Source organism: Mauremys reevesii, linkage group 5 (assembly GCF_016161935.1).
Source record: "Mauremys reevesii isolate NIE-2019 linkage group 5, ASM1616193v1, whole genome shotgun sequence".
NCBI lineage: Eukaryota > Metazoa > Chordata > Testudines > Geoemydidae > Mauremys > Mauremys reevesii.
In genome coordinates, this window is record NC_052627.1 from 17,947,731 (window position 1) to 17,969,365 (window position 21,635).

The 21,635-nt window shown below is 45.6% G+C and overlaps 1 protein-coding gene across 8 annotated transcripts in view; it reads right to left on the minus strand.

Annotated features, from left to right (window-relative positions):
• The window catches only part of LOC120405988 (ras-GEF domain-containing family member 1B-A), a 297,170-nt gene that overhangs the window by 262,460 nt on the left and 13,075 nt on the right, over nucleotides 1-21,635 (minus strand). Inside the window, exon 1 of one of the 8 annotated variants that reach the window (XM_039540075.1) lies at nucleotides 19,341-19,609. The exons of 6 other annotated variants lie outside the window; for them this stretch is intronic. Coding sequence is in view for 1 of the 2 variants with exons in the window: in XM_039540077.1 (XP_039396011.1) it covers nucleotides 9,823-9,885 (63 nt within the window). In the remaining variant the exon portion in view is untranslated. Of the gene's footprint in view, nucleotides 1-9,822; nucleotides 9,930-19,340; nucleotides 19,610-21,635 lie in introns of those variants that run through there. One more of the 8 variants, XM_039540077.1, reaches the window with a different exon arrangement.

The following is a 21,635-nucleotide window of genomic DNA, read 5'->3' on the forward strand; positions in this document are numbered from 1 at the left end:
CATATTAAGAATGTGTTAGCCACACCAGATTTGTGTAGAATTGATTTTCTTCATCAACTAAACTTGACAAGAGTGATCCCGTTGATTTCTAGAGACTGGCCCCCAACAACAGCAGACTGCTAGCATACCGCTTGGGTTCAAGTGTTAGGTGTCTGGGCTTTTGGTGCTGGAGGTCCCAAATCCAATCCCCTTCAGAATCAGTCACAGTGCCATTGTAGGTGAGCACAGTTCTGTTGAACATGCAGTAAAAGGATCAACTGTGCCTAGAAACAGCCATTTGATAGTTCTGAACCCTTTGCACACACTCACCAGCCAGGACGACACATTTTGACCAGACACTCGCTGTGCCTGGAGAGCCTTCTGTGACTCCAGCTGGCAGGAGAATAAGCAATGCAGGCCCCTCATTATGGGGAGCCAGTAAAGGGCACCACAAGGGCTTCCAGGAAATAACGTATTTCCTACCTCTTTCCGGAAGCGGGGCCCAGGTACTGAGCTCTCCCTAGGGATGCAGCCAGCAGCACTCTCCACTGTCTCTCACCATTTTTCTGCAGAGGGGAGGGTGGAAGAGGAAGCACTATCTCCCCCATAACAAGGCATAGCGGGATACTACATTGTGGGTGGGGAGGGAAGACACCATGCAGGAGAGACTGGGGGTGGGGGCTGAAAGAGATGGTCAAGTCCAAGCGATGGTAAATATAAGCATGAGGTTTCAAAGCAGCAGGGATGTGCCCCTCTCCCATAGCTCCCATATTGCCCGTACTCTCATACATCTTCCTGGCTGTCTAAAGGGCCTCCTTTCAGAGGCACTCCTTCCTTTGCCATGGTCCATGCTGTCCCCTACCCATCCTGATGTACTGCCACATCGTCACATGGACATGGGACCCACCACACTTGGTGAGCTTCCCCCTTCTAACCTGACCTACTTTAACCATTGCTCCCTGTGGGCACCAGCAGTTTCCCTGTGAGAGGGAAGCATCACAGTCATTCACATGCAGAGGTGACACCAGCCACCCGGTGCATCACAGAACAAGGCCCTCTGGCAGCGGCGGCTCCAGGCACCAGCACTCCAAGCGCGTGCCTAGGGCAGCAAGCTGCGGGGGGCACCTGCCAGTCCTTGCAAGGATCTTTGTCTGCTGCCCCTGCACCTGCTTCACTTAGCAGCTACACGAAGGAAGGAGACACCCCTCCTCATCCTGTGGGGTGCCAGCAAGTAGGCAGGAGAAAAGCGGGTCTCTTTTCCCCCCACAGGATCAGAGCTCCACAACTATGAACAGGGGCGGCTCTACCTTTTTGGCCGCCCCAAGCAGTCATGCGCGGGAGGTGCCCCGGAGCCGCGGGAGCAGCGGACCTCCCGCGGGCATGACTGTAGAGGGTCCGCTGGTCGCGTGGCTCGGCTGGACCTCCCGCAGCTGCGGGCGGTTCGCAGGTCCGGCGGCTCCGCTTGAGCTGCCGCAGTCATGCCTGCGGGAGGTCCAGCTGAGCCGCGGGACGAGCGCCCCCTCCGCAGTCATGCCTGCGGCAGGTCCGGTCGTCCCGGGGCTCCGGTGGACGACATGCCTGCGGCAGGTCCGCCGGCCCAGCCAGCCGCCCCCCCCCCGGGAAAGGGCCGCCCCACGCGCGTGCTTGCCGCGCTGGGGTCTGGAGCCGGCCCTGACTATGAACATAGTATCAGAAGAGTTTACAAAGCTGTCAATTAAGATTCCCATTGCATTAAGCAATGACATTTCAATTTGAAAATAACACAGTCGCACTCTTCACACCTCTCTGCCTCTTCCATCCGGTTACCAAGATTTCAGTTCAGATTAACTTCTCTTGCTGCAGGGAGGGGTGAACCCAGCTGGAAGTAGCATAGCCATACCGCTGCCCCATAGGTCTATTGGATCACCCCAGAACTGAATATGCAGGAAGCTCTTTGAGGGCAGAAAGTCATTTTGTTCTGTGCTGGTGCAACATTTAACGTAACGGGGTATGGGCCCACGACTGGGGCTGCTAGAGGCTCCTACAATACAACTAATAAAATAATAGTTCCAAATTGCCAGCTCCCAAATCTAACTCCCAATCCATTCAGCTCCACATGATGCAAAACCACCACGCCTGGACTCTGCATTCAGCAGCGTATTCCCAGTGCTACTTTAATGGACTGAGCACTGCTCAGAGCCACTCCTTGGTGATATAGCTTCTGAAGCTCATGGCCGTACAGGAAGGTTCATGAAGCAATGTCGTAGGTCTCGGGTTTGCTAGCTAGGCACCTTTCGGGAGTGCTCATCATAGGCTGGGGTATCACATGGCACATTGCACTAGAATGACTCTTGAGTGGCAGATGGCAATGTTTTTCCAACATCTGATGATTGGGACATGACACAATACAAGACCTAAGAGGATGAGGGCACGGAAAAGATAGATTAGATACAGCATAAAAACAGCTGCTAGGCGGAGATAAAGGAAGAGCAGCTTTCATAATGAAGGCAGTGTCAAATATCACCAAGTAATAAATACGAATTACAATCTCAAACTATTTTGCTGACACAGCACAAGTTTAGAGCCAGCTTTAGCAGGAAGAACCTATTATCTACATAGCCGCTAAAAAAATCAAGTAAACAGTGACAGGACTAAAAAGTCCCTAATGGATAAAAATGAAGGAATAAAGCAAAGTCAAGTCCAGATTGCCAGGACGTAGATTTATATTCTGGCAGTCAGTAGCTTTGGAAATAAGAGAGCAGGATCATATTAATAAGCACTTAATTGAGTGCCAGTTTCATAATTCTCTTGGTTCATTACCTTGTTCCAGGCTGATTAGGAAATAAATATTTTTCTTACTAATACAACCATAGTAATTTGAGTGCGGTTTTAGAAATTAAGCCACTACATTGCCTCTGATTTTCCCCAAAAAACAATTTAATGCTGGCGAAGGGTTGGATCATCAGCTGCAGAAAATGGAACAGTCTCTCTAAGCAGTCCACAGATTCCCATAATACCCTGCTAATAATAAATAGCTCTGACATAGCACTTTTCATCAGTAGTTTTCCAAGTACTTTACAAAGGAGGTCAGTATTATTATCCCCATTTTACAGATGGCAAAACAGACACATGGAGGGGAAGTGACTTGAGCAAAGTCACACAGCAGGCCAACACTAGACCCTTCTGAGTCCCTGTCTGGTGCTTTGTTCACTAGGCCACGTTGCCTCAACCCATAATTGGATGAATTACCTCCAAGAATGAGGGAACTTCACTCTCCATCCCCAAACTGGGCTCTGTCTAGGCCTGTGGGGCACAATTACAATTACATGAGGGTCTAACAGTAAGATTTCTGCAGTGTATGAGGGGTCCAGACAGTTGCTCCCTTTCCAGCTTGCTTGCCTGGACTTTTGCTATAACGTCCGCGTCTCCAGAAACCCACCATCCATTCCAAGGCTGAAGGGCTAGAACGCAGATCTTTCTGCCTGTCTGTACTTGTTTGACACACTATTTTTGAACCCTGTGGGTCCCATGTATGTGCTCTGCATTTACAATATGTGTGAGGGCAGTAGAATAGTTACATCCTTATCTAGTTCTTCCAGGTATTTAACGTTTCTGGAAGCTGATGAGGATTAATCCATTTTCTTCCGCACTGAGCCCCAGAGAGCATGTTGCAAAGGGGAAAAAAAGCATCCTGCCATCTCCCCCAAGTACTTGCTGCAGAAAGAAATTGTCTAATACTGGTCTGGGTTGAATCCCCAAAGTGGCATAGTTTTCCAAAGAGAAAGGAAGAAAATATCCTCCAGTCAGCACAGCAGTTTCTATGAATGTCAGGTGGCTGTAGGGATTTTTTTTTTTAATAGTTTTCTGTCGTGGTACTGATTAGTTCAGAGCCTCAAAGTGTGATCTATCATAGATGACTTACTGGCTCATTATTGCAACTGCACCTGGTGGGAGATCATATTCTTTGCACGATAAAGCCATGTAGTGTCAGTAATGTAGCATCAGTTATTACTGGCATGTCACGGGAACTACACTGCAGACATGCAGCCTTTTAAAGATGAGACTCTCTTATTAGGGACACAAAAGGTCAGGAGAGATCTAGTCTTTGGCAATTAATCAGGCCAAAATTATATTAATGTGCCTTGGAGAGGATGGTCCCCTCTAATCTGTCACCACTCCTCTATACTGTCTGCGTTACAGCAGTTAGCTGTGGGGAGCAACACTTATTTCAACAGGTTTAATTGTCACCAAACACACACAAGGAAGTGGGTTGAGCAGGAGGAGAGGGGTGCTGGAAGGAAGCAAAGTCCACAGAGATTAGTGAACAGCTTTAAATTCACAGCTCCCCAGCCCTGCAGCAGCTCCCCGCCCTCCCCTCCACCCTGAGGTGCCCCCCCTCCCGCGGCAGCTCCCCACCCCCTGGCCCGGGGAGCCCTGTGGTACCTCCCCACCCTAGCTCACCTCTGCTCCGCGTCCTCTCCGAGCGAGCACACTGTCCTGCTCTAATTCTCCTCCCAGGCTTGCGACGCCAAACAGCTGATTGGCGCCGCAAGCCTGGGAGGCGGGAGAAGCGAAGCAGCGACTGCACGGTGGAACCCCCGGGCTCCCGGCAGCGACACGCTGACCCAGGGGAACCCCTGGGCTGCTGGTGGCAGCTCAGACTCCCTCTCCCTCCCAGGGCAGCGGCCGCTCAAACACTTAAAAAAAATTGGGGGGCACAACTTTTTGGCACCCCAGGCAACCGCCTAGTTGGTAGTACCAGCCCGGGGGGAGCCCCGTGAGCCAGCTGGACTGGCCAGAGCAGGCGGTCCTGGGAGTGACGGATTTGTCACTTCCGCCCCGGGCCCTGCCCTGCCAGGGATGGCCCGAGCCCGGCATCCTGGGAGGCATTTGCTCGGTGTGAGCCCCCGCCGGGCGGCATGCCTGCGGCAGGTCAGCTCACCTGCCGCAGGCATGCGGCGGAGCTCCACCGAGCCAAATGACGCCCTCCCAGGATGCGCTGGTGCCTAGAGCCGCCCCTGGCCCGAGCCCCCAGAATTTCTGTCAGTGGGCCTGGATAAAATAATGTGACTTGCCTGAGATCACAGATCAATTCAGTGACAGAGCTGGAAATGAAAACCAAACTGATCTGGGGTAAATGACTGGTCTCTTGGGACTGGGAGCAACCTGAATAGGGTGTGATTTTTGCTGTAAGTGACCCTTAATCACAAAGTCCAATTTGTCTGGGTGGCAAGATAGACTGGAGAGTCTAAAGAGACCGTCTGGGACTCTATGGTAAGACTGGTTCACATTTGTTACTGGCTTGGCGAAATCTAATTCTAGAACAAACCACCAGGTTGGGGTGTCTGCCCTGTTTTCTGACAGTCTGCCCTGAGGTAGGCACTCAGTTGGGAGCCACTCCAGACAGTGTGACACTTATCACAGTACTTTTTTTTTTTTAATTATATGAGAGTGTTATGGACCTGACCACAGGCTCAGTCATCTCCACCCTCAGGCACCTTGCTTTTCAATGTATGCCACCTCCCACCTTACATTTGTATTATGTTTGCTTAGTCTGAAGTGTCTTTGGGGCAAAGACTTTATCTTTGTGTGTGTTGGTTAAGCTCTGAGCACACAGAAGGTGTTATAGAATCATGCTAAACTGATAATCAGTCATCTATTTCAGGGGAATTTTTGCCTAATTTTTTCCCAGAAAATTCTGTCACCCAGTAACACCAGAGCTGTATCTATCAGTATCTCTGTTAAAAACATATTCTGATATTCCTTTGACTTTACTGTAATCCCATAGTATGTGCTGTCAGATATCCACATTAGATCTAGAATATTTAAGACCTGAGCTGAGGGAAACTTGACACAAGCAAAGAACAAATATTAGGGACAATATGCAGTTTTTGACGGCATTCAAGGAACCCTGGCCATACAAGAAATCTTTGGCAGGATGTGCCCCATATAATATATCCTACTAGACTAGCACATCTGGAAAGAGATACCTGATTAGCTAATAGAGATTCCAGTGTGTAATTGTGATAATGGGGCCCCATCCACATATTTACCCGCCCTCCTATCTACATAGAAAGAAAAGGAAGATTTACAGAGGAAAAAATACCAGGAAAGTATTTTTGCTGTCTTTGTGACAGACGGGCAGCTAACCCAGGATGACAAATGGAATCCCACCCAGGAGTAGTGATAGAAATGTATCTTATTACCAATAGTTAATATGATTTACTTGTTTCATATTTAATTTTAAGCTATTATTATGGTCAGATTTAATTCAGCAGCCTATTATGCAGAACACAGTCTCCCAAGCCCTCTCCTTATACCAATAAAGCAAAGAAATTAGATATTCATCTTCTATCACATACACTGTAGCATTATGACAATTGTCACTCAACAGCAAAGCATGATCAAGAAGGTTAGTAGCAGCTCAAAAAAAAAAAAGGTCAAGATATCTATATTTTCATTTAAATTGCCCCAACACCATATGATAAAAAGGGAGGAAGAAAATTGCAATGGTTTGTTCTGATACGTAAAGTGCATGTAACTTTCCAGAATGCAGCAAGTCTTCCTGAATCAGCATTCCCACCTGTGTCCCAAAGACAACATTTTCTGGCTGAAATAATTTGCTTTGCTCCAGGTCACTATATCGGCAACTTTTGGCTCCAGCAACTAACAGGTACTGTAGGCTGTACTGGACCAAATAGTAAAGTCACGGCTGCTGCCACTATTGAACCAGTTCAATATGCAGACTGCAGCACAGTCCGCTCAATCTGCATTAGTTTTTTCTGTGCCTGTCCTCGCCTCCTCTGCGAGAGATGAAGAGTCCCTCCTTGTCTTTCCTGCTTCCAGTCAAGGTTCGCGCTCTTCCACCCCTTCATTCTGACACTACTTCTGAGCAGCGAAGGAGTCAGACACTAGCCAGGAGCTACAAAGTCCAGAACTAAGTTTTGGAACAAGCCTCCAATAGGCCTCCTCTCCAGAGAACGGACTCAGGGATACTTTGTCTTCCTGGGAAAGAGGGAAATCAGCAGCTGCATTTTTGAGGTTATAAAAAGATAGCCAAAAAAGAGGAGACATCCCAGTTTCCCAAGGGTCTCAAGGGATAGGCTATGTTCTCTCTCCTAAACTCATACTTCAGTAGAGTGAGCGGCTTGAGCCTGGATTAGGGAAAAATAACCAGAGAAACCTAGGTAGGGAAGAAGCTGTAAGACTCCCATTGGTGTCTTCAATCAGAATCGAGAAAGGAGTCTGGACTTTAGGTCCTGGCTGTAGGAAACTCCTATTCCCAAAACAAACACCACATATCAGAGTTGGCGACTCTGATGTCATCATGTTGCACACACCAACCATTTCAGAGGGTCCAGCTCCTTCCCCCTGGCAGGTTTTGTACATTGTATGAACTAGGCTGCCTGGTCAAATCAGGCCTCAGAACGCTTCCCGGTTATTCTCTCTGCTAGTGCATACCTCAGACGCCCTTCCCTCAGGAACCCACTGGCTGTGTGTGAGGTCACCTGAGCAGGTGAGCTGGTCAGCTGAGCTAACTGCTATATTAAGAACAAAAATGTGTCCCCGTATATAGCCAGGCAACTCCTGTTACTTAAGTGGGAAGTGTGCATTTCCCAAGGCAGAAACTTGGGCTAGATATGAGCTCTGCATTTTATTATTACTATTAACCCAGCGTTTAAAATGTTAATCATCTGAGTCCATTGCGCATGTGCTAATTAGAGCACCAGATGCCTGCTATGTATGTTCTTACTAGCTAGAAATGACCAGGCACAGACCAGACACCTTGCACCTGTGTAATTAATTCTGGACAGCTGTGCAGAAGACTGGCTTAGCAGCTGTGCTCAAGTGTGCAGCCTCTGGAAGCTGGTTAGTCTACTGTTCTGATTGGCAATCTCCTCTTTCAGCCTTCCTTCTTCAAAATCCAGGCAACTTTGTCAACAGGAGGCAGAGCTGAGAGAGAGAGACACACTTCAGTTTGTCCTACCCAATTCCTGGTTGCAGATCAAAGTGAAAGCCCTAGCAGAAGAGTTCACTACTGCTTGTTCAATAGGAGTGTGTAACAAATGTGACACATAAGAGCACTGGGAAGACTGAAGTTTGTTTCCTAATCCCAGTCCTGACTTGGGTCACATTCACAAATATCCTTATCACATGTGGGAATCAGGATCTGCAAGCAGTGTTGCCAACCCTCACGAGTCTCATGATATTTGGGGGTTTTCTTAAAGCCCCGCTCTTGGAGTCAGGTGATTACAAGAGAACCTCAGCTTTCATTTAAAACAAGTAAGTTTCCAGCCTGTTGGCTTGCAGAGAAAAGCTCGAAGACATGAAACAAGTGCAACCTAAAGGCTCAGAAAGTATTTATTTTAAAAATCTCAATTTTGGGATCTGAGTTATGATTTTTGAATGCTCAGAGTTGGGAGAACTGTTATCTGTCGCCTCATACACACAGCCCTTTTTTAAAATCAAATGTAAATGAATTTTAATATTGATCAAAACACAACTAATATAGTCAATTAGTTATATGTATAATGAAGATGTCACTAGCCAAACAGACTTCTGGCCCCTCTATTGGCAGCTAAAGTAGATGTTCCCGCAGAATGGATGAATTGATATTAACTGCTGTCCTAGATAAGTTTATAGTGTAGACTTTGCCTTTGAAATCTGGCCCATGGGATTATGGCTCGGTTTAGGAATCAGTCATGGTACAGGACATGAATCAGGCCTAATTCCCATTGATTTCAATGGTAAGTAATTTTGAAAATCCTACTAGGCATCTAACTAACTAACAATCTGGCCTCAAGCCTCTGTCACTTTGCCTGTTACCTATTTCACAGGGTTGTTGTGAAGGCTGATTAGTTACATTTTGCAAAAAATTATTTATAAATCTTTTAAGTGTCTCCACCTACAACTTATCACCTCTCTCTCTGTTTCAGACACTCCTAACATGAGTCTTCATTGTTCAGGCTGGAAAAAAAAATACTTGCTGAGTGGAAAAGCATTCGCTTTTCCTTTCTGCTTAGCAGTAGCTGGTATGGTGCAAATCAACAAGCTCTAAAAACATTTTAAAGCTGAGACTTAGAGTTAGTTATATATTAAGTTTATCAATTCCCACCCACCCCTTTTTGTTACATTTCTATACATCATGTTAAAATGTTAATTAATGCAGAAAATGCAAATAGTGCCAGCTATCTTCAGTGACTGTTTCTCCAAAAGCAACTTGTACTGCAATTAACATAATGAGGAAGATCTGGAGTCCAATTTGTACACTAGGTACATGGTCTTCCCTCCACTTCTTCTTACAGAGGACTATATTGCTGTTTGTGCTTATTCATTGCTGGCTCAATCCCTTATCTGACAAGAGTGACTGCTGTAATTCTAGTAATAAGGCTCTCTGTCTATTTTGGTTGCAAGATCAAGTTTTAATTTGTAACTGTTAGCGACTGGAACTGGCTATAATTGCTTCAAGTTATGTCACTGCACTTTCACAAAGGAAACATGTATTGCACTTATAAAATGCTACAAAATCCAAAAAAAAACAACCTTGAGGTGCAGAAAAATCATTGTTGGTGGCTTTTTTTTTTAAATGTTCTTCATTTCAGTCACGCAGACAGTATATAAAAGCAGTTAGATAACACTGATGAGAGAAACTTTTCTCTCTGAACCAACTAGTATTGACTTTAAAAAAAAAAGTATGTTTTTACATTAAATTTCCATACTTACCAATATTAGAAAGCTGTAAAAAGAAAAGCAATGACGAGAAAAATAAGGACTCATTTTCTGAGTTCATTGAAATAGATTGGAGTAAGATGGGAGCCATTTTGGGGAGGGATAGAATGGAAAGATAATAGATCTTTCACTTACAAAATATGAGCAGGAACAGTGCGGCATGTACAGATTGCATGATAGGGCTCTCCTATGGAGCATGGGTTATTAATCACTCTCTCTATTCACTTTACTTGTATGTAGTCTACAGTAGTTAATGGTCCTGCTAAGTGACATTCAGCCATCCACCTACAAACCATGCCCAGGGAGCACCTTTATGCACTTGTGCTCCATAGCTAGGATGTTTTGATTTTGTATAGCTGGTTTTCCCTGGTTTCCTGGTGCAGCATACTCTGGATTAACTTGCAATAAGCAGGCGGAGTTGTAAGAGGCAGTACTTTTTTAAGGGCTCTGCTATTTGTCTCCCTGCCACGCCCAGGAGCTTGTCCCCCTCTAGTCTCACACCAACATATGCTCCTCCTGAAACCTGATCCTCTTCGCCTCCAACAGATTCTTATCCTGGCTCTACAGCTCTTTGGCCTTGGTCAAATCACTTAGCTTTTCAGCCTCAGTTTCCCTGTATGAAAAACAAGTTACGTAGCCTATGATTTGTCCTGAGCTGACTAAGCTGCATGATTTGTTGAGTCAATGTTCTCTAGATCATGCTTGATCTTTTGAGAGCACCAGTGAGGAGAGTATGCAAATAAATAGGGGAAAATATGAAAACTGTGATCCACCCATGAATTGCATAAGCAAACAAACTGCATGCTCACTTTGCTGGCACATTATCATTTCGGGGCAGGATGGATGATCATTAGAAGGCATTGTGCACATGCATTTCATATGGCCGAGATGTGCTAAGTTTAAAATCCCCCTCCAGAAAGGGCATCCCCATCCAGGCCAGCCGAGCCAGCTGGTCTCATCCCTTCCCCAGACATGTGGTTACAGAGGCAGACCCCTTTGTGCTAGGTGCTGTACAAACAGACCCCCCAAAAAACGACAACCCCTGCCCCAGGGGGCTTACGATAGCTACCATGGATTAGTTATCGCACGTTAAAAACACGTCATCTTTTGGCAGTGAAGGCAAAGCCAGAGACTGACCCCTGCAGACGTTGACAGCTACGGCATGCGGGAGAAAGGGTGAAGTCCAGCCAAGCACCTTTCCTGCCACATACCTCTGGACAGTAGCGATGTCTCGTGCTGATCTGGAAATAGTTTCCCTGCCCCAGCCCACGGGAAGTTTTTTTGGGAGGATGATGTAAAAAAAAAAATCAAACTTGAAAAACAAAGTTTGGTGGAGATGTCCAAGGTGAACATTGCAAGGTCTCCCCCTTGGGGTGGGAGAGGGCACCTCACTTATCTATGTCATTCTCTGGGCAGCTGCAAACCTCTGGTCTGGTTCTGGGTCTCTTCGTGGGTGCAAGCAGTCCAAACGATAGGCGTATACTCCTCCAACTCCCCTTCTTTGTGCAATTCTCAATTCCCACAGCTCAGTGCAAGTAAAGGTCAGGGTTTAATCTAGGGGGGATTTCAACAAAGAAAACCAGCCCAGCCCACCTTCTTCCTTGGGCAGGCAGCATTTGAAAACCATAGGCCAGTTAACGCCACAGGGTCCCCAGTCCGGGAGCTCGAAGCCTGGCCCTGCTTTCTTCTGAGTGCCACTCCTACTGCGCTGAGTTCTTCCCAGCTCCAGCTGCACCTCCTGCTCCAGCCGCATGCCTCGAGTCTCCTCCCCGCTACCACATCAGCAGCAGTTGGAATTACCAAGTATACCCCTACAGTCCTGCACTCCAATAGCAACCATTACACACACCACAGAGAACAGAGACACAGAGACCGTTACAATTAGCGCGTGGCATAGAGCTTGAGTATTTTGCACACGTGTGCATTGCATTTGCTCACAACCACTGTTCACTGAGGTTTGTAACCGTTTATGTTTGTTGTCTTACTGTCCTGCTGGCAGTTTGTCTGCCTGTCAGGTTTTGAACACTGTGAGTTTCAGTAACAATGACTGTTTACAACTAAAGTGTTCCAAGGTGCCATTATTACGTTTACTTTGAAGAAACTTCATCACAGTAATCCAGAAGCTGTGCTTTGCAGTACAGGACACAGTTACAATAAAATGCATAAAAGGCCCATTCATTTCCAAACATCAGTCACACAATTAAGCTGTGTGTTTAAGTACATGGGCAGTTTTTATAAACTGCCTAAAAGTTTTGCTCTGCCTGACTCCCGAAACAGGATCGAAAGGAAGAGCTGCCCAAGTTCTTCCACTGGTGCTGTATCCATGTTGCTGGTAGTGTGCTGACCCCAAAAGGGCCCGGCTGATGTGTCCCTGGGCTAAGACAACTTCCGTCCAAGTGTCATGAGACTGACAGGCACATTTTCCCTCAGTACACCCTGAACAGAGGCCTAGAGCAGCTACAGCCAGTGAGGGTGCTAGGAAACCTGGGATATGCCCCCAGAAGGAGAAGGTCTGCCTGGGGTCTGCATAGTGCAGTATGGCCCCGTCAGCGTGGCCGCGAGATCTGGGTCCAGCCATTGTAAACCCAGGTTTACAATGCACTGTTGACGCTCAAGCACAGGCTTGCAGACACCGAGTCCACAGATGCAGCCTAGACATACCCCAAGGGCCTGCCTCCAGGCTCCACAAACTTCAGAGGTGTGATGGATTGTGACAAGAGTACTTTAACCCTTGCCTGGCTGGTGAGGGGATCATCTGCCCCACCACAGAGGGGAAGGCCAGTTTTTCCCCAATGAAACCCCCCACATTTTTCTACAAACATGGGGATTACAATTGCAAAAAAATTGATTTTTCACCAGGAAGTTCATTTTGGACTTCGGTGAATTTTTGACTTGCTCTAGCGATTTCACCAGATTCTTCCCTTCTTCAGTTTTTACTGCTGATCTGTTTTCTAGTGATTGGATGATTGCCCCAATCCCCTCCCATCCCTCCATAGCTGACCTCTCTTGCATTTTCCTTACCCTTCTTATTCTGTGCTCTCCCCTCCTCTGTATTTCCTATTGGCTAATCCCCACGAGTGCCCTATTATACAGGGGATGTGTACGTGTGTACATACACATATAAACAAAAAAGGAATCCTCTTCTTCCCTCCCACCCACCCCAAAAGAAACAGCAGAACGTGGTGTTTACCAGCCATCATTCTGACTACTTTGCTTCATGATGCATCCTTTTCCCCTCATACCTTGGATATATCTACACTTTGAGAAGGAGGAGATATACCTGCTCTAGCACTGATCAAGCTAGCATGCTAAAAACAGAGTATAGCCATGGCAGCATGTGTGATGGGAGGGGTTAGCCACCTCAAGTATGTACCTAGCATCATGGACAGGTACATATTCGGTGGGACTAGCCCGTCCCACCACTCACAGTGCCGCATCTACACTATTTTTAGGGCATATTTGTCTCCACCAGCTGGAAAGGACACTTTCCATACTATCTAAATGGACCAGACAGACAAAAGGTAAGCTTCTGGGGGCAGGAACAAACACAGCGGGGCCTCCCTCCTGAGTTGGGCCTCTAGGCGCTACTGAACACAGACACAAACAAATTACATACCAAACAAACCTATGCTAAAAAGAACAGCCAGGTTGCAAGATCAAGCACCCAGAAGTTCAGAAATGCTCAGGCAACCTGAATTCAGTCCTCTTGTGCATAGGAGGTGTGATATAGCCCTTGATTACATACTATTTCACCCCAGAACTATGGGTGGGAGAAAAAGGACCATGGTTCCCATGTTATAGTTGGGGAACTGAGGCACAGAGCGATTATGTGATTTGTCCACGGTCACACAGGAAGTCTGTGGCAGAGCTGGGAACTGAAGCCAGGTCTCCCAAGTCCCAGACCAGTGCCTTGCCCACAAGGAGGCAGATCCAATGGAGCAGTTTACACCAGCTGAGATCTACCCCAAGCCCTTCCTTCCTGAAATCCTCTATCTACACAAAGAACATATCCAACTTGAGAAGAGGCAGTCAAAGCCTCTTACCATCACTCCTTCAGTGTTCATTGACTCTACCTGGAGGGATCCCCTTTAGGGGTGAGAGGAGATTCTATCTCCATGGACCACTCAGTCCATGGTCTCTATGCTAAGACCACCATGAAAGGTGTCAGTTGCCATGGCAACAGTTGTGACGTGGACTCCTGTCCACGGAGAACTGGACTGAAACATACATAGGCCACTAAAGAGCTACCAGACAGCAATGGCTTTGAGTAGCCACCAACCCAGGCTGGATCCATTACCATTGACTTAGAGGTGACAGAATCCATAACACACTTCCAATCCTCTGAGTCATCCATATTCCTCTCACATTCATTTTCTGAAAAGAGAGCTTTGTGGAAATAAAACAACATGATTGATCAGCAAGGAAAAGTGAAGCACATACCAGTGGTTCATAAGCTTCCCCTGTCATTCAAGAAACAACATGCACAAACAGCAAAGGCAACCACGTTAAAAGATGCTTAACACAGAGACAGAATCTGGACTTGTAAAACTGAGATGGCATCTGTCAGAATTTCCACACTTCAAAGACTGAACAAAAGGAATCCATGGTAGAACTCCACAATGCTAAACTAATGCGATATTCATTACAAAACAAATAGTTAGGTAATAGTGCATGAAACACTAATGAGAAGTATATTAGACATGATGCTTTGACAACATTTGACTGATGATGAGATCAAACAGACATCAGTAGTTTCACTAAGGACTATTTTGAGCTGAAACACTTGGCTTGTGGAATTAGTGAGGGATACAGTGCTTTTTGTGGGGGGTCCCAGTTAAAATCTGGCCTAGTTTGATAGCAAAGAAGAGCCCATCATGCTGTCCAACAGGTTGTCAAGGGCCAGTTTTCAATGTTTTTGGTGGACAGATGAAAAAATTTAGCATGGGCCAGGTTGTCTCTCCCCTTTGATTCATGGATGAACCCCCCAGACCCCTCCACCCACCCCACCGCACACACACAGTTCACCCTTTCTGTTCAAACAGGGATAGCAGCCTCCACAGTGGTATTCCCCATTGGAAAGTGCTTTAAAGAATGAAAGCAATCTGGTTTGCTCTTTAATAAATCCAACAAAAACTGAAAGTTTATCTTGATAAAAGCTGGTAATACCCTGCTCCAACTTTCTGGTTGGAGATTACCCAAGTGAACCTCAAAAATATCAGCATGGTTGGCTTTCTTGGCCAGTAATTTTAAGCAGTCCATTTCCATTTTTTGAAATATATCTGGCAATGGTATCACAAGTTCACATGTGGATCTTAACACATTGTACAGGAGGCCAGCATGGGATTTTATAGAGCGGAAAGAATAAATCAATTTGCTGTATATTTTGTTGGTACCCAGGGTACATAATGTGAGGCTGTGTTTTGATCCTGAGATTCCAGTCACATAAAGAAACAACTCCATTTTCCCCTAGGGTGAAATTCTGCTCAAACTGAATAATAGCTTACTCCATGAATAATAATAGTACCTAGGATTTATATACTATTTTTCCATCAGTAGATATTGAAGTGCTTTATAAAAGAGGTCAGGATCATTAGCCACATTTAACAGATGGCCAAACGGAGGCACAGAGCGGTGAAGTCCCTTGCCCAGGTCACCCGGCAGGCCAGTGGCTGAGCTGGGAATAAAAGTCCAGTGCTTGCTTCACTAGGCCCGTTGATTTCAATAGGACTACATGTGTAGTGTGGTGCAACTCAATAGGAGTAAGGGTGGCAGAAACTGGCTTTCTGAAAATATTCCCATTGAGTGTGATCAGCCTATTCTAAATTATTACTCATTATAACTGAGACTGGCAGGACCTGGCCTAGAATGATTTATATAGTCACCCACCAGAAATCCCTGATGAACATACCACTTTACATTGCATAATTCACAATATATATGCCTGCAAATATAGTGTATGCACTTATATATAGCTGTAGGGCAAGAATAACATTGCTGAAACAGTACCTGGAATCTAATATTTGATTCAAATGCACTACGTAAGCTGAACCTTGAACAGCAGCACCCTCTGTAGACCAATTCTGGAGGATGAAGAGCTAGGGTCTCAAACAGAGAAAACAAAGACCATTAGAAGTAGTAAGGCTGTTTTATTTCCACACTGAGAGGAAAATGTAGAGTTGGAGGAGCTACAGCTTCCACGCAAAAAACTGTTGCCAATTACTGTCAATGTCTCATGATGATTATTAGTGGTTTGCTTTTGGGTATTACTGCCCTTTTTGAAATAGTCTGAACACTGAAAATTAAGGACTTGGACAGCTCCTGAACGAGGGACTTAAATGCGTTTTAGAGACCAATTTACAGCATTGCCTTCTCATGATTCAAAAATCCTTTGTGGCAATAAGAAAGAATTTCCTTTGGCATTTTTTGTTTCTTAGTTGGTCTTAGGTTAAAGATATTTTCAGCTCTTGTAGATGCACTGTATTTATCTCGAAATGCCCCCTTTTTTTTTTTTTGCGCAGAACTACACTTTTCTCTAGGTCAGAATGACAGAAAATATGAAGAAGAGTAAGTATCAGAGGGGTAGCCGTGTTAGTCTGGATCTGTAAAAGCAACAAAGAATCCCCTGTGGCATAGACTAACAGTTTTTTTTGCAGCAGCAGCTGGGTGGTGTGAATACCCACTTTTCAGATGCAAGTGGTGAAATTTCAGGCAGGTTTATTATATATAAGCAAGAAGCAAGCTAGAAGAGATAAGGTTAGTTTCATCAGGAGGGGGATGAGGCCCTTCTTAGCAGTGAGTGAAAACCAAGAGAGGAGAAACTGGTTCTGTAGTTGGCAAGCCATTCACAGTCTTTGTTTAATCCTGAGCTGATGGTGTCAAATTTGCAGATGAACTGGAGCTCAGCAGTTTCTCTTTGAAGCCTGGTCCTGAAGTTTTTTTGCTGCAGGATGGCCACCTTAAGATCTGCTATTGTGTGGCCAGGGAGGTTGAAGTGTTCTCCTACAGGTTTTGCCATTCCTAATATCTGATTGTGTCCCATTATCCTTTTATATTGCCATTCCTAATATCTGATTTGTGTCCATTTATCCTTTTCCTTAGAGACTGTCCAGTTTGGCCGATGTACATAGCAGAGGGGCATTGCTGGCCTAGGATGGCATATATTACATTGGTGGACGTGCAGGTGAATGAACCGGTGATGGTGTGGCTGATCTGGTTAGGTCCTGTGATGGTGTCGCTGGTGTAGATATGTGGGCAGAGTTGGCATCGAGGTTTGTTGCATGGATTGGTTCCTGAGATAGAGTTACTATGGTGCGGTGTGCAGTTACTGGTGAGAATATGCTTCAGGTTGGCAGGTTGTCTGTGAGCGAGGACTGCCACCCAAGGCCTGTGAAAGTGTGGGATCATTGTCCAGGATGGGTTGTAGATCCCTGATGATGCGCTGGAGGGGTTTTAGCTGGGGCTGTATGTGATGGCCAGTGGAGTCCTGTTGGTTTCTTTCTTGGGTTTGTCTTGCAGTAGGAGGCTTCTGGGTACACGTTTGGCTCTGTTGATCTGTCTCCTTATTTCCTCGTGCGGGTACTGTAGTTTTGAGAATGCTTGGTGGAGATTTTGTAGGTGTTGGTCTCTGTCTGTGGGGTTAGAGCAGATGCGGTTGTACCTCAGTGCTTGGCTATAGACAATGGATCTTGTGGTGTGCCCGGGATGGAAGCTGGAGGCATGAAGGTAGGCATAGCGGTCGGTAGGTTTTCGTTACCTCTAACACTTAATATTGGCTAGTCATAATTAGATATGGATGAAATAATAAAATTCTTACTGTGTAAAGATTGCAAGAGGAGCCCATTACTGTACATTCATTATCCTCAGTGTATCTAGCATATGAAAGAACAAGTATTATCTATAGTCTGCAAAAGTGATCATCAGTCTACCTCTGACTCAAGAGTTTAAAGTGCAGCTTTACTTTGAAAAGTGCCTTCTTACATAACAGATCTGCTCACTGGGCCAGGACGTTAGCTGGTATAAATAAGTGTAGCTACGCTGGAGCTAGGATAGTTTACACCAGCTGAGAATCTGGGCTCACGTATGTGGTTTTGGTTTTTTACACTAATGTTTTCACTCCTGTTAGAATTCTGCTCACATTTCTTAGGCTGTGTTGGTCCTGCAGGGCTATTTCTTGTTGTAAACAGTCAGAGTCGTTTTCTAAGTTCTACTAATTGGGGTTGCCCAATGCCCAGGTGTCCTAGAGGGCTGACTTGGGATGCAGGAGCTATTACAGGTGATGATGAAAAAAGACAAGGAGAGAGCCCAGCTAGAATCTCAGGTCCCTGACTGAATTTGCAGAGATGGCAATTCAAATCTTTTTACTCATAAACAGAATACATTTTATATGTCAACCTTTAACAAATACATCACCCCCACAGTGCTTCTTTATACCGTTATTTTCAGAGCTGAACAACATTTTAGCTACTTCAATCCAGTAGCGTGCCTGCAAGGAGGGTGGATGTATTCCCTATTAATTAATTATCATTTGTCATAAAACAAGTATTCCCTATTAATTATCATTTGTCATAAAACAAGTATTTATTGATGAGAGAAACCAGCCACAAGCGAACATACAAATAAAAAAAAGCTGCCTCAACAACTATTGTGTCACTTTTAAAAACACGACAGAGACATCTCGTGGTTGAACAGTTTATCTGCAAGTAAATATCATGACCGCATTTGAAGAAGAATCCAAAGCTGCTCTGAAAAAAATCACATCTGAGATCCCAGGCACATATGTGAAGGACTATTGAATTGTCACTGTGAATAACAATGGATAATCATTGGGCTGGAAAAAGAGAGTGAAAGTGACTCCATAGCTTGGTAATAGGGCACTCCCCCAGGATGGGGGAGACCCAAGATCAGGTCCCTGTTCCAATTACTATTTAAACAAATACTTTAACGCACCTATTTAAACCAAGTGGAACAGCTTCAAGAGGCGAGATTGAGAGAGCCCCATACCAGACTTTCCCAGAGCCCAGTGGCTAAGGCACTTGCCTAGAATGGGGGAGACCCAAGCCCGGATCCCTTCTCCACATCTAGCAGAGGGGGGAATTCAGCTCAGTCTCCCACATCCCAAGTGTAAGCTCTCACCACTGGGCTAGAGCTTATAAACCCATGGGGGCACCACTGCTACCACCGCCACCTCCTCTTTGGTGAATCTTTTGCTTGCTTTTGTCAACATGCTTGAAAGTCAAAACATTTTCTTTCTACATTACCTAAATGTTTACAGCCAATTTTGTTTGTTTGGGTAATGTAAAAATCTTTCACCCTGGTTTCACACAGGGTTGATTTTTTTTGCCCCCCCCCTCCCCTTTCAATTTGCCACAAAAAAAAAAACTCTTAGAATTATCATTTTCAGTTTGACCCCAAATGAGTTTCTTTTTAATTTTTTAACACTGCCAGCAAACCAACAAAATCCCTTATTTGCTCAGCTATAGCCCTGAGTGAAGCAGTGAATTGGATGGGCTCAGACTGAGCCCAGGGGATGATTGTCTAACAACCAAAGCACCATGACACAGGACAGCCTAGCATAGTCACAAGTCCCAGCTCATGACAGGCCGCTCGTGCGCTCATGTTTGAATAGTAACCATTAGGAACAGTAACTCTCTTACCGCTCTGACTTCTCGTTAAGGCCCATCTGGGGAGTCGCTCGCCACGCGGCTTGACAAGCTGCCCTGTGATTGTTCAGACCATCGTCTCACTCGCTCACTCCGTGGCCTCTCTCAGGCTCCCAGAGCTGCAACACTTTCCTCTTTGTGGCTCAGCCTTCTGGCCAAGCCACATTAAAGCCCCCCGACCCCCTTTCCAGGGTATTATCAAAGTCTCCTTCTAAACTGTCCCCAGCAGTTCCCAAATAGGCCACCCATAGCATGTCACTCCCTCAGCAGGTGGTAGGCCCACTCTCTATGCTGGGTTCCAGTCCAGGGACCCTTGACCCAGCAGTTCAGGCCTTTACTCTCCCAGGCCTTACTGCTCCTTCCCTGGACTACTTCCTACACTCTCCAGTACAGGCTCCTAGCCCCCCTTGTGTCAGGAACCATGACTGCAGGTTTATTTGGGGATTGGTCCTGCTTTGAGCAGGGGGTGGGACTAGAGGACCTCCTGAGGTCCCTTCCAACCCTGAGATTCTATGATTCCTCACTGCAGGTCCTCCTTTGCTGCTGCCAGCTCCTTGGCTTTATAGAGGCCCCACTTGTTTCTGCCCAGGTGAGCTTCATCCCCCGTTAAACCTCATTGGGTCCTAGCTCCCCTCCAGGTGCAGCCTATGGCTAATTGGCTTCTTGTCTACATTAACCGCCCTCAGGGCCGGCTCCAGGCCCCCGCACGCCAAGCGCGTGCTTGGGGCGGCATGCCGCGGGGGACGCTCTGCCGGTCGCCGGGAGGGCGGCAGGTGGATCCGGTGAACCTCCCGCAGGAATGCCTGCGGAGGGTCCGCTGGTCCCACGGCTCCGGCGACCGCCAGAGCGCCCCCCGCGGTGTGCCGCCGTGCTTGGGGCGGCAAAATTGCTAGAGCCACCCCTGACCGCCCTGGGCTAATGTGGGGTGAATGCCTCCTCATTGTCATATCAAACCTGAAATGCCATATTCAATAGTTCAGCTGTAAGAATGACTCCTTCAGCTTCTAAAGCTTATAAACAAAAAACTAAACAAAAACCTTACTTACCATTGATGGGTACCATTCAATATTTCTAGCAATCACAAGACAAATGTATTGAAATGCCTCTGACGCACCAAATAGCCTGGTCACAGAATACTGGGGTGAAATCCTGACCTATTTCAACCAATAGGGCTAAGATTTCACCCTGGGTTATTAACACACCCTGAAGCCTGAATTACTGCACTCCATGCCCTGCATTGACAACTTGCCCCTACATTAAAAGGGGTGTGTTTATCTTTGCTGTAGCTGGAAATGGATGGATGGAAAGGGCAACAAGGAGGGTAAACTATGTTCAGACACCAAGCAACGGAAGCTTAAGGGAAAGCCATTAAATGTGACTGCAGCAGTTACAATGATATATTTCAAAGCCATAAGACACTGTTCCTGTCATTCAGAAATATTTAACCTGACTAATGGAATTTCTAAGAGGAGGGATAGGGATGAGTTATACCAGACCTTTAAGAAAGGAAGGAATATCAATGGTTTTGGTCTAACAGGAAACAGTTAAAGAATATATTTGTGCTAAAAGGCCCGAAATCATAGCATTAAACTCAGAAGAGAGTGACAAACGAGATGGTATAACACACTGCTGTTTACTCACTTCTAAAGATTATTTTACAATGGATGATAAACAAAAAAACTCAAGATGTAAGATATCCTAAAGGTTTGGCCTCAGGACATGAGTAGAGCAAAAATAATATGCAACGAATGAAGTTTGCTATTCATGAGTAACAGTCAGACAAAGGGTCAATCCTGCAAACCTTTATTCACACAAGTAGTCTTTAACTATAGGCAGTTACACTGAAGTCAGTGGAGCTAATCACATAATGCTTTGTGGTATCAGGCCCAAATGGGCCCAATATCTATAACCTTCTATTTTTATTAAAAGTTATTCTACCTGTTCCGTGTCTCCACCAGACTGAAATTCTGAGATACGGAACTAATGACCTATAAACTTCATAACAAAGAATATGCTATTGTGCTGCAGTTTTCTTGGTGGACTTAAATTATACCGTTATTGTATTTTACACTCAATTTTGTGTAAGCGTAGATGACACTATTGAGGGCCATTTACCTTTATACATTGTTGTTAGCTTTTCATCATTGCAAAATCAGTACATCAAAAAGAAGGCAGTACATCAACCAAATACATGATTTCATAATATAACAAAAATAGATTGAATCCAGCAAAGTACTCTAGCTTCAGGAACTTCACTTTAAAATGCCCATCAAAATTATTTTATGGGAT